This window comes from Podarcis liolepis, assembly GCF_965112155.1.
Source record: "Podarcis liolepis genome assembly, chromosome: 5".
Classification (NCBI taxonomy): domain Eukaryota; kingdom Metazoa; phylum Chordata; class Lepidosauria; order Squamata; family Lacertidae; genus Podarcis; species Podarcis liolepis.
In genome coordinates, this window is record NC_139556.1 from 20,733,613 (window position 1) to 20,745,926 (window position 12,314).

At 41.7% G+C, this 12,314-nt stretch overlaps 1 protein-coding gene across 15 annotated transcripts in view; it reads right to left on the reverse strand.

The window, feature by feature from the left end:
- KCNMA1 (potassium calcium-activated channel subfamily M alpha 1) overlaps nt 1-12,314 on the reverse strand; it is a 557,989-nt gene that overhangs the window by 144,477 nt on the left and 401,198 nt on the right. For 9 of the 15 annotated variants that reach the window (XM_083502377.1, XM_083502379.1, XM_083502380.1 and 6 more), the window contains exons 16-17: nt 6,432-6,500; nt 2,569-2,580 (exon numbers count right to left, since the gene is read on the reverse strand). In XM_083502377.1, coding sequence (XP_083358503.1) covers nt 2,569-2,580; nt 6,432-6,500 — 81 coding nt within the window. The remainder of the gene's footprint in view (nt 1-2,568; nt 2,581-6,431; nt 6,501-12,314) is intronic. The other 6 variants (XM_083502375.1, XM_083502381.1, XM_083502385.1 and 3 more) reach the window with 1 other exon arrangement.

A 12,314-nucleotide genomic window follows, 5' to 3' on the forward strand; every position in this document is an offset into this window, starting at 1 on the left:
CGAAGAGCAGGAAAGCTAAGAGCGTGTAGCCCTGAATGGTGCCAGGACAAGAGACCACAGGGAGTCCCAAGTAAGTTTCTCAAGTTTTCTAGAGCAAGATCATATGTATCATTAAAAAAAAAGAGTGTTGGGGAAAGCAATTCCTGCCAAACTTCTGGATATCAGACAGCTAGTAGTAGTAGCAGTAGTAGTAAATATATTTGCATAAAGAGTTGGCATCTCCAGCTAAAGACCAACTCCTGGCTCCATGTCAGTAGAAAATGTCTACTACGCCCAAATGCACACCAAGACACACAATTCCTGTGTGCATATGTTCTGAGCTCTTGTATAGAACAGCGAGCAAACTTTTGATGGGATGGGTAACCAAAAAAAAAAAAGTACAAGTAACTTCCATTATAAGGTAGGTGTGCTGTACCATTCCCCAGGCAATTTAAGATCACAACAAAATATATTATTCACCATCATATTGCAATTGCTGTATTTAATTTAATAGACATGGGATGTTCTTGATTAGGTTTATCACAAAGTCAAAACACCGCTGCTATTGGTTGTCTTTTTAAGTATTTGTTGGTCCATGGGCTGTGCCTATTGGTCCATGATAAGGCCTGCTTGTAATGTGGCAAACAGCTCCTTAAACTGTGGTCCTTAAAGCAATTGGGAATTCTAGGTGTGCTTTTGTTTTCTTTTTTACCCTTACCCTCACGGTTTTTTGCAGAACAGTGTGGGAGGCATGCACACACATCTCTTTGGGGAGCTGCGTGTCTCCCACCTACTGCTTCTTTCTTTGGGGCTTCTCTGACTAATTTTAATACAGATTCCACATCTTTATATATACATAGGGGGGGGGGAATTCACTGTAGACACTGTAGAGAATGCAGACAACAAGGCAGCTCCATAAAATTACAGAATACGGAAGCTCCATTAACACCAAAGCAGACAATCGCAAGAGTTGCTCCCAGGGAGTAAAAGTCCTTGCTAAGAATGTCAACTGCCAATAGACTACATCACCTGCTCCTTTAGCAAGAATGTGTTTCAAGTAAAACGGTGTCGAACACAATGTGTTCTCAAACATTCAAATTGTTCATGGTCATCAATTGGGTTAGCCACATAATGCAGACAAATGAACGTTAAGGCAGCACGAAGCTGTTCTATTCTGGGAGCAAGTCGGTGCACTTTTTAAACCACACACACTTTCCTCACACTGCCAAGCATGCCTTTACCACGAGGTTAACATTACTGGTAAACAAGAAGCCATATTAAGAGGTGCAACAACTGCAGATCCTTGAAGATGCCAAGTGTTGCAGTAACTTCTCTGCAGTTGGATCATATGAATAATGCCAAACTGACAGGAAGCCACCTCTCTTTTTCGCATATCTACTCCAAATCCACAGGATATAAGAACTAAAAAGAAAGAATGTTACAAACTACACAGAATGATGTAACGAAAACAGGAGCAGGAGGGAGAGGAAGGGAAGAAGAAGGAGGAAGAACTAAGGTTGGGGTATGCAGTGCAAGAAGCAATGAAAATATGTCAAGGTTGAGGAGGTCCCAGTGGGCACCCTCGGAAGTGCAGGCTAGTGAAGCAATAGAGAAGTAAAAGGGATTTGGTAGTTCATGCCTTACTTATTTCAGATCCAAAACAGCAGGATGGCATGTAAGCTCGAGATGGGGCACTGAATATCGGCCCACAAAAGTAGTATGCAAAACATGCCAGTGCAAAGTGTGGAGAAATTAGCCAACTCATTCAAAGGTCCCAGTAAATGGCCTCTCCCATGTTGGTATGAATATGAACATGTAGGACAAAGAGCCATCCACTGTGCATGGATAAAACAATATAGTTGTTTCTCTGTGTGACGCCGTGTTCTCAATTAACCCGACTGAATGTTATACATCCCAAACTTTAAAATGTAAACAAAAAGAAAAATCAACACATTTGTACTTTGTTAATGGAAGGTGAAACTTTAGGACATGGAAATAATACTGTGTGTACAACAGGGATGCTGAAGGAGGACTCAAGGGATCTCTCAGCAAAGGTGTGAATACGACAAAGACAATGGGGCAGTGCAGAGGTTAATAGACAGGGAGCAGACACTGTGGCAACATAAGGGAAGTACATAAAACAGGGGGTGGGGAGAGTACGGAACAGGAGAGGCAGTTCTCCTACTGTAATAATCTTAGGCACCTCTGGCATCTTAATATAGAAGCCTGGAATCAAAATTTCATTTGTATATATACCCACATGTGTGCATGTATATATATATAGATATAGGTATATTCCTGCAAAGAAGTTAATGCGAGAGTCACAAGAACCAACGAAGAAACAAACTGTTGCTATAAAGTTCTCTCTCCTCTTTGAAACTGTGGGGGGGGCTCATATATAGAGATACATATATATATATATGTATGCACACTTGGACGTGTATATACATATATTTACGTGTATATATATGGAGAGAAAGATAGACAAAGGTGTTATCTTCCTGTACTCTTGGCAAGGGGTTAGTCCTGAAGTTAGGAGGAGTGAAGGTAGGGCTGAGGTTGGAAGGAAAGGTAACGAAGAGGGCATACCGCTTTCGGCTTCTGCAAACGACAAGAAAAAAAATGCAAATCAAACACTTTGGTAAGAAATCAACTGACACCAAAACAAAGGCAAAAAAACCCTTTTATTTCAAGTCCTCCACAGGCTGCAACATGTTTTGCACTTCTTTTTTCAATGAAAAAAAGGTTTTTCTGCTGAGAATGAGGACAAAATGGAGAGACAGGGAGAAAGTTCAACGGAGGAGTAAACATGGGGTGTATGAGAGAAGGGTGTTGATTCTCTTTCCATTCTTACTTTCTTTTGCAAAAAAAAGAGGAAAAGTGTTTGGGGTGGGGGAGACACTGTCAAAGTTGTATTTGAGGAAGGAAACCGTGTTTTTAGTAGGGTACTGAAATATCTAGTTGCTTGATTAACTTTCCCTCTGCAGGGCTCTTAGATTAGATGTTTCAGTTCTGCGTTGGGTTGCAAATGATGGTGTCCTTGAGCCTCAAGGAAGACAAGAAGCAAACTGAACCCATCCAGTTGGGAAGCTCAGCAATGTGGGTCCAGCTGACCTAAACTGAAGAGTCACCTGGAAGTCCCCTTTTCAATCAAATACTAACACTCATCCCTAAATGTATACTCCTGCAATCAAGTTCCACTGAATTAAGCTTGTGAGATACCAGAAGGTGACACACTCTGGTCTAGAAGCACAATACTAGTGACTGTGGTGGGATTGGGAGCAGGGGGAGAATCAATATGTATACCACAGATAATGATTCTATTAATATTACTCAGCTGATAAATGTTAGGGTATGCCAAGGCATTGGTCACCAGAGAGCTGGTTTAATGGTTCACACAACTGGCCATAAATTATTGTTGGCATTTCCTAGGCTACTAACTAGAATGGGAAAAGAAGCTTCGCCATGGGCTGGGAATGCCTGCTGCTGCAGCCACCTCCAACGTATGTTTCGGGAACTTTGGGGCAGGAGAAACTGGGGGTATAGCCTGCTCCTTTCAGGCTGTGCCATCCTCAGTTCCATTCACCCAAACTCAGGATGCTCACCTATGCAAGAATTCCCTGCTAAAATTCTCACAAAACTCCCTTAAAAACAAGCTTAAAAGATCAATGAAATGCCCAAATCCTTGGGTATACCTTCAGGTAGCTCTTTGTACCCTAGCCTTAATTTCCAAGAGGATGCTCTTGATATATATATTTTTTGTCTTTTGTGATGAAAGATTTGTTCCAGTTTCCTTTGAAAATCATGAAAACCACTCTGGTTAACTCAAAAGAAGAGAGTGCCCAGTGTGTTACTAAAGAAAGGATGTGGGAAATGTACATTTGATGCAAATGTTAGTAAATGGCAACAAAGGAAATTACTGTGAATATTCAGAGCAGGAATTATTGAATGATGTGCGAAGTAATGTATGACAGCAATTGTTGAGAATGTGGTATTGGATATTGTAGCAGCTGGGGTGGCAGGGCAGAGGCATCGTCCTGTCACCTGGACAGGACAGGACAGGAGCAGAGATGTGCAGGTTCTCCAGCAGAAGCGTCAGATTGACTCTGCTGGTGAACCCACACAGCACCAACTTCATCACCGCATTGTGCAGGAAAGCTGCAGCAATGCCATTATTGGGAGCAAAGCCACAGTCAGCTCGACTACTAATGAACAACTCTGCTCAAAATCAAGCATAGACCTTATGTTTGCAAATACATCGTGGGGCTTCTCAATGGCAATATTTATTTTGAAACTGGAACAACTTTCAAGTTTGTGAATGTTTGAAAATGGGAACCCTTTGAAATAAACAGAGATTAGTATTTGACAACATAAAACAAACATCTGGGATCACATACACCCTTTCTACATATCACTTGTCGGGAGAGTGTTACAGGAGATACGTAGGACCAAACGTGCATGTTTTTGCTCCAAACATTAGTATAACAAAGAGTGCTGAATCTGTGTTTTCAGAGAGTACTTAGGTCACCCAAAAGCAAAACTGGTAAGACACCAAGTAGGAGATCAATAATTCCTGGGTGGGTGGGTGGGTTGTCTGTTTAAAATGCCAAGGAAGTGTGACAAATTTTGGATGGTTCCTTTCCAATGAATGACTGGCCTAGGTTCACCCTGAACCTAGGAGAGGTTGGTGCACAGGTGAAATAACAAAGAGCGCAATAAATTCCCACTGTAAAACCTTATCAGAAAGCACAGTTTAGTTCAACTGGTAAGCTGTCTTTATCAGACCCAATCAGGGCTGTTTAGAAAACCGAACTCCCTTACTTTGCACTCATCTTTAGCTTTATGAATGTTTGAAAGGTCACCTTCCATTCACATTCATTTCCAACAAGTGCGGCAAACACATTCTCATAGTTTCAGTCCTGTTCTTTCCTTCCTTCTGTGTTGCCCTCATCTTTATTTGTTTACATTGCTGTAAGCAATGTGGAAACCCATGATTTTACCAATCCCAACACTACACCTGACATGATTACACCACAATCTTTTGTATACAATATATTGTGGGTTGAGACAGGTGAGCTTTCCATAGCGTTCCCCCCTCCCCAACTTAACTAGGAAATTATTCAAATTCCAAGGGGGATAACTTAGGTAATTTTTCCTGGGGCTTGGGGTGTGTGGAAATGCTGCAGTTGTCCATGTGGGGACAGCTTTTGGTTACCACCCTCTGATTTCACCCCTGCAACTCATAAAACTGGCCCTATGAAAGGTAGTGGAGCAACCTAGCTCCATTATGTATTTATTCAATCATTCTATTTGTATGCCTCTTCTCCACATAAATGTGCTCACAGTGGCAGGGGGGCAACTTTGGAGACCAACACACCCATAATCCTTGTCTGGTAAAGGCTTTGCTTAGGCTGTAAACAGCATTTGCCAGTCAGGAAAGCTGGCAATTCTTCTCCCATCTGGATATCACTTCGAGCAGAGAAAGAATCAAGGGGTCTTAAAAGCTTGCCTCTCATTTGAGGCGGGCTTCTATAAGCCCTTGATGTTCTTCTCTCAGCCTGGCTTGGAAGAAACTCATTGGCATCTACAGTCCCCCATGGACAGTGGTATTGAAAAGCCTTATGGGCAAGTAAGGCAAGAGGACTGCAAAGGTGAAGATGGAAAAAACGAAGCTGAGCCAATGGAACAAATGATCACTGGATAGCATTAAGAAACAAATGTTTGGCAAGGTCCCCCTCGGCCTCAATAATCTGTTTAACTGTGTCGGAAGAGACACTTTCAAAGTGAATTATGCAATAGTTAGCATGGAGCTACATGTAATCTTTACAATAAATTATTTTCACTGATAACTATACACACATCTATAGTAGCTGTGTATTTACAAGGACTAATCGGAACCATCTGTAGAATTAGTTCAAAGAAAAGAACCTTTTGCAATACTGATAAACACTGACAAACACCGCAAACCAAAACAAAAGAACAAAGTTGATGCAATTATATGTACGATTGCATCGAGATTGGGGTTCTTTTTTGCAGCATTTTATGCAGGGGTAGAAAAACTGATCCCTCCAGATGTTGTGGATTAGAGCATGGCCAATGGTGAGGGATTATGGGAACTGTAGTTCAGTAACATCTGAAGGGTTGCTACCCTTGGTTCCTAAATATGCAGTGCATTTGGGGCGGGGAAAAAGAGAGAGAGAGAGAGAGCGCGTTTAGCAACAGAAATTAAATCACTGTTCCTTTCAACCATCCTCATGGGAGTCTCAGTCAGAAGAGAGATGGTGCAGCCATTTGGTTGGGTTATGTGAGCTGGTGCAGCGATGCCACAATGAGTGAGATTTGGAATGTTTCCATAGGTATGAAGATCCATTCAAGGGAAGGAAGGAAGAAATATAAGCGGGCCAAGTTATCAAAGGTGCCTTAGGAAAATGGTTTTGTCGACAATGACTTACCTGCTTTCCCGTTGTTCCGACTTGTACTCTATGGCTATCATTAAGAGCTTTAGCTTCGCAAACACCAGCCTGCCAGAAGGAAGGAAGGAAAACAGTCACCCTATCATGGGTAAAAATGAACACTTCTTCATTACAAACGTTGCCAAGACACAATTTCGGCTGGAAGTAAAAGGTGACAGCACTGTTGAGGCTAAACCTGCGTTGGGTAAGCGAAACAGCGTTGTGCCAAACACTAAGCTGTCAGTGCATGTTCTTATTTCCAAGGGAAGATTATTCCACATGGCTGATACAAGCACAATTTAGTTCAGGGGTAGCCAACTTGGTTCCTTTAGATGAGACTGTACTTCAGCTCCTGCTACTCCCAGTCAGTGGTGAGGGATGATGGAAGCTTTAGTCCAGCATCACCTGGAGACTGCCATATTGGTTACCCTTGCTTTACATAATGCATAAGCAAGAATCTTTATGTTGTTTCAAGCCCACTGATTTTATATATATGAGACCAAACATTTTCTAAGCAGCCAGTTTTAGAAAACAATGTTTCAAAGTTAGGGGAACACAATGAAGGGGGGTTACATAAATGAAAAAATCCCGGTTTTTTTACACCCTCTTCCGCAGCTTACTGTCCTAATGGCAGCTGCAATAGGGACCTTCTTGAAGGTAGGAACCAACAATAGCAAACATTAATTCTAATAAATGCTTTTCACCATGTAAGTACTATGGCAAGATTCAGAAAAAGTAAAAAAAGAAGAAGACATTACTCTTTCCTATTTTTTGAAATGCTAACATTTTATTAATGACAGCAGTATGAACACAGAGGACCAACTGTTTCCACCTACCTAGAGAGAAATAAATTATTCTAATTTATTATTCTATTTTGGGGGGCTATTGAACTTACCACTCACATAAAATAGATTTGAAACATTCTGTATACCTAGTTCACTAAAATATGAATGCATCATTCCCCATCCCAACACCTGCAATTATCATGGAACACACAGATATAAACATGGACTGGTATCGGTATTTTGGAAACTTCAATGCATATAGAAAATAGAAGGATACTAGAAAAAGAAAAGGCTAGTCACCCCTTTCTGTGCACCATTCCACCTACAGTGCACAAATTAGGGAAACTGTGAAAAGGAAACAACACACAGAATCCAACCATTCCTGCCACCACAATAGCATTAAAACTCCACTTTAGCATGTGGCAGTAGACAGAAGTTCCCATAAAAAACAACACCTTTCACTAATTTGACACCACAGGGAAAAATATCCAAAGTGATGAAATGTCATGAACTGGCAGGATGTTAGAGAGGAGGAAGAGAATCCTGGCGAGGGGTGTAGCACACAAGCTGAGGATGGGGAAGCAGAAGTTGGTGTAGGAAATACTCACAGAGTAACAGGCAAGGGGATGGGGGTCAGGGCACAGGAACCCGAGCAGCAGGACCCATCTCCAGAGCCAGAGGGGCCCCTGGCTCCATGAACACGGCAGGCTCTGATGCATAGGAAGCAGCAGAAGGGACACTTTAGGAGGCTGAGGCAGGCAAGGGCCCACAGCCCAGCTCATAAGCTGGCCAGGTGGGGTTCATTAACTCTGGGAGGAGGTGTGTGATTCCTGAAGCCTGAGTAGGCTCAGAACAGGTGAGGGTCACATGCCTCATCAAGCTCAGGTGCTACAATCAAAAAAGGGAAGCAAAACTGAAGTGCTGTTTTTTGGGGGGAGGGGGACTATGTTTGTGCAGGACTGACCTCCAGCTACCCTGACCCCTGGGTCAGCTGACCTTTGTGGTCCCTTCCAATCCTATGAACCTACAAAATATTAATTTACAGCACATGGATTTTAGCTCAATTAAGTAAGTATTCCCCCCCCCCCACATATACTTTTTACACTTGGTGGCTAGAATTAAGGATTGGTGCTGGTGTATAAAGGGATCAATCCTTTCAGATGCCAGTGGGGGCAGGGAGGATACTGGAACTAGGGAGTGAATTTTCAATCAACCAATTAGAACAGGGGTGGTGGACTGAACTTTGGCCTTGAAACAATTTTTCAAATTGTACTATCGAAATTTTAATCAATGGTTCCTTGCACTCACTTTTAATAATTCCTGAGTCGTGCCACCCCAATGGTGAATTGGTACCAGTTGTGTTGAGTAAGCGTGTTGTTGTTTTTTGACACAATCTATACGTCAATAGTTTGAAAATAGAATGATGTCCCACAGAATGATGGCGCATCTCAAAGGAGAGAGTTCTCAGACGATGGAACGGCATGATCTGGGGTATTATAATACATATTTTGTGGTGCTGGGTCAAATAAACCATTTAGGCTATTCACACAGCTTTTTGTTGAATAAGGAACTAGGAACCAACTTCAGTATCATTTATTCATTTTTTAAAGACAATGATGACTTCATGGTTACCACCTATATTCCAACTACTGAGGTACAGATCTTATAAAATAGAAGAAGAAGAAGAAGAAGAAGAGGAAGAAGACGAAGAAGAAGAAGAAGAAGAAGAATCACATTCAACCTCATTAAGCACACTTGGAACCCATTTTGGTCCTGGCTCATGTTCTCTAAGGAAAGGAAAATAATGTTTCCAAGTTGTAAGAAATAAAAAATATTTCACATTGCAATGTTAAACATCTCCTTTTAATTTTGTGTTTAATATCAACATGAAACTGCTCTGAGAAATTGTCTGGAGATTTGGTGAGAAGTGCTATCGGTAAGCTCTGTTCTGTTACTCCTTTTCTCCCGTTTCTCCTTTTCAATGGAGCCAGATGAGACAAAGGAAGCGCTCAACAGGTGCCTTACATCAGTGAAAAGACAAGATATGGGTGAATGAATTAAAACTCAAGCCAGATATGATGCAGATGTTCATTGTGGGAGGCCCAGTTGGTATGGGATTTGGCAGTGCCCCTTATTGGGACATTACACACACACCCAAAAAAATACCACAGGCAGAGCATGTGGTCTGGGTATGCTGCAAGTCCCAGTACTTATCTTGGGTTCACAGGTAATGACAGTAGCCCAAAAGTGCCTTTTCTCAGTATAAATTGGTTTTTTAATTATGACAGCCCATACAGGAAGTTAGTAAGAGTAACTTCAAAGCTCAAGAACTTTAATGCACTCTATATTCTACTATGAGAAAATTCAATTGGTTCAAAATAGCCAGGGGTTAGTAACAGGTCTTTTTCTTGCCAATTCCACCCCCACCCAGTACAATTTTTAAAGTGCTGGTATTAGGAATGGGTGATTGCCTTTCTACTAATCGCAAAAGATCTCGGAGTTTTCATGGTGTTCTGTTTGAACATTCAAATAATTACTGTGAAGTGGCTACCACTGCTATCTCCTCCTCCTCTGCTTGCCTTAAGATAAAATATGAACCTTACAAGGGAGGTGGTGGAGGCGACAGCAGTGGAGGCGGGCTTTCCCAAAGGCACATGGAACACAGTATTTTTCCACCACAGACTCAGATTTGACTGCAAATCCCAGGATTACTAGTGGGGAAATTTAGCCCGTGTGCCATTTATTGTAGGAACAGGTGCACGTATAGTCATACATGACCCCAGTGGGAATAATGTCTATGGCAGAACCCAGTGACACCTCTCATTTCTTCTCTCTCTCTCTCTGCATCGTGAAAGGGTTAGGAGGAAGCACTGGCAGAGGCAACAGTAGCAGGTAAAGCCCTCATTGGTTCTGCTTCCTCAATTGCTAATCCTAACTAAAAATCAGTGTGACTACCCAAGAGACTGCTGAACCCTTCTGCATGCATGCATGTGCATGCATACACACACACACACACACACACACACACACACACACACACACACTGTAAAACTCTCTGGACACCCTCTGCCAATGCCAAAACGCTAATATGATTTGATTGGCAGGGGAAAGGAGCAGGTTCCTTCCAATTCTATGATTCCATGAGTTTGGCTTTCTACATTAATTTTTGCTCCTACTCAGAGCCAATTTGCATGGTGGAAAACTGGCTGTGGGCATGCAACATTTTCAGGGGTTATGAAAAAATCTAGTTGTGCAATCTGCAAATCTATATCTGTAGATAGAAAGGCATTCATTCAGCTGAGCCCCGGCTGATTTCACCTCAAACAGTTTGCAGGTAGGCAGCGTGTGTGGCCCTGTGCAGCAGGCCTTTATTAGGGACCTAAATAATTGGAAATCACTGAAGCCCCAGGATGGTTCTGTGAAGAAGAACTGATAAGCAAAAGACTTGCAGCAAGTAGCAAATCATTTATCTGTATTGTTTTGCCTTGTTAGTAGCCAGCCAAATGACGTCTCTGACTCTGTGTGTGGCAGCAACCTTTTATCAGATGCGCCAAACCATCAACAAAAACTCTGAAGTGATTCCAGTTCCCATTCCTAACCACCACTCAGAGCAGGAAACCGGAAGGGGTAAAATAATAATCAGACCTCCTTCTATTCGCTGCCCTCTCAATTCCAAGAAGATACCATAGATATCCCACTTGACAAAGTAAATGAAATATAATTAAGCTTTATAAACTGGAAGTAATTAATTCCAGCATGAGGTTGATGGAGAAGAACAAGACTTGAACAACAGGGATAACGTGATGGTCCTCAGTCTAAGACAGCTCTGAATAGGCACACTTTTTATTCCTTTATCTTGAGCTTCCTGAAAGCATTTACTATCCAGCCCCCTAGGAAAAAATATCTGCTTTATCCCAAATGATCAATGTTACATGATGCAACAGTGCTCTCAGAAACGATGATTTTCTATGGCCAGGAAGAACCAGCTGCACAAGATCTACCAGTAGTATGTGTTACCAGTAGTATGTGTTAAAAGGATCTAGGGGTCTTAATTGACCATAAGCTTAGCATGAGTCAACAGTGTGATGCAGCAGTAAAAAAAAAAAAGCTAATATTATTCTAGGCTGCATCAACAGATGTATAGAGTCCCGATCAAGGGAAGTGATAGTACTAACTTCTCTGTTCTCTCTTGGTCAGAGCACACCTGGAATACTGTGTCCAGTTCTGGGCACCACAATTTAAGGATACTGAAAAAGCTGGAATGTGTGCAGAGAAGGGCAACCAAGATTATCAAGAGTCTGAATCAAGCCATATGAGGAATGGTTGAGGGAGTTGTGTGTGTTTAGCCTGGAAAAGAGGAGACTTGGGCTGGGCGATATCAGCTTTTCAACATTGTGATGTATTACCAGCCAAACTTTGTGATATAGGGATACACTGTGATGCTGGAAAGTAGAGGGAGGAACAAGCTGCATCAGTCCATGTCCCTAAATAAAGTTCACAAAGAGAAGAGAAAAACTACAGTGTTTTAATCACTTTCATGTTTGGCCAGCTCAAACCTCTGAACTTCCCCCTACTTCTTTTTCACTTGGAGTTGCTCTGAATTGCAATTTACATGTTGGCCCTGATCTTTTCTTTGCTCGTCTTTTTTTTAAGGTTGAGACCTGTGAAAAGCCCTCTGAGAACTGTGCTAGCTTAATCAGAACCTTTCCTTTCAAATTCCTCAGACTTTTTGCCTAAGAAACACACACGCACATTTTGCTTTGCATTTCTCTCCAGGCAACATTTTGGGTGGCAATTTAAGAACCGGATTATCAATCCCTATAAAAGAGCAATATCCATTACAAACTGTTTTAAAGCACGAACGGCTATTTAAAGTGCTCCATCTCTGTATATTATATCAAAACAGCTGATTATAGGTGTGCCGCCATGTGACTAAACGATATGTACAAGCAATTTATGTTTGTTTTCAAGAACCAAGTACAAGCACATTTTAATGTATTCTATGTTACCATGAAACAAAACACAAATTCCTTCCTGTAATGAAAATATTCATGCTCCAAGCTTGGTGATATACAGCACCACATCCTAATTGCCGCTG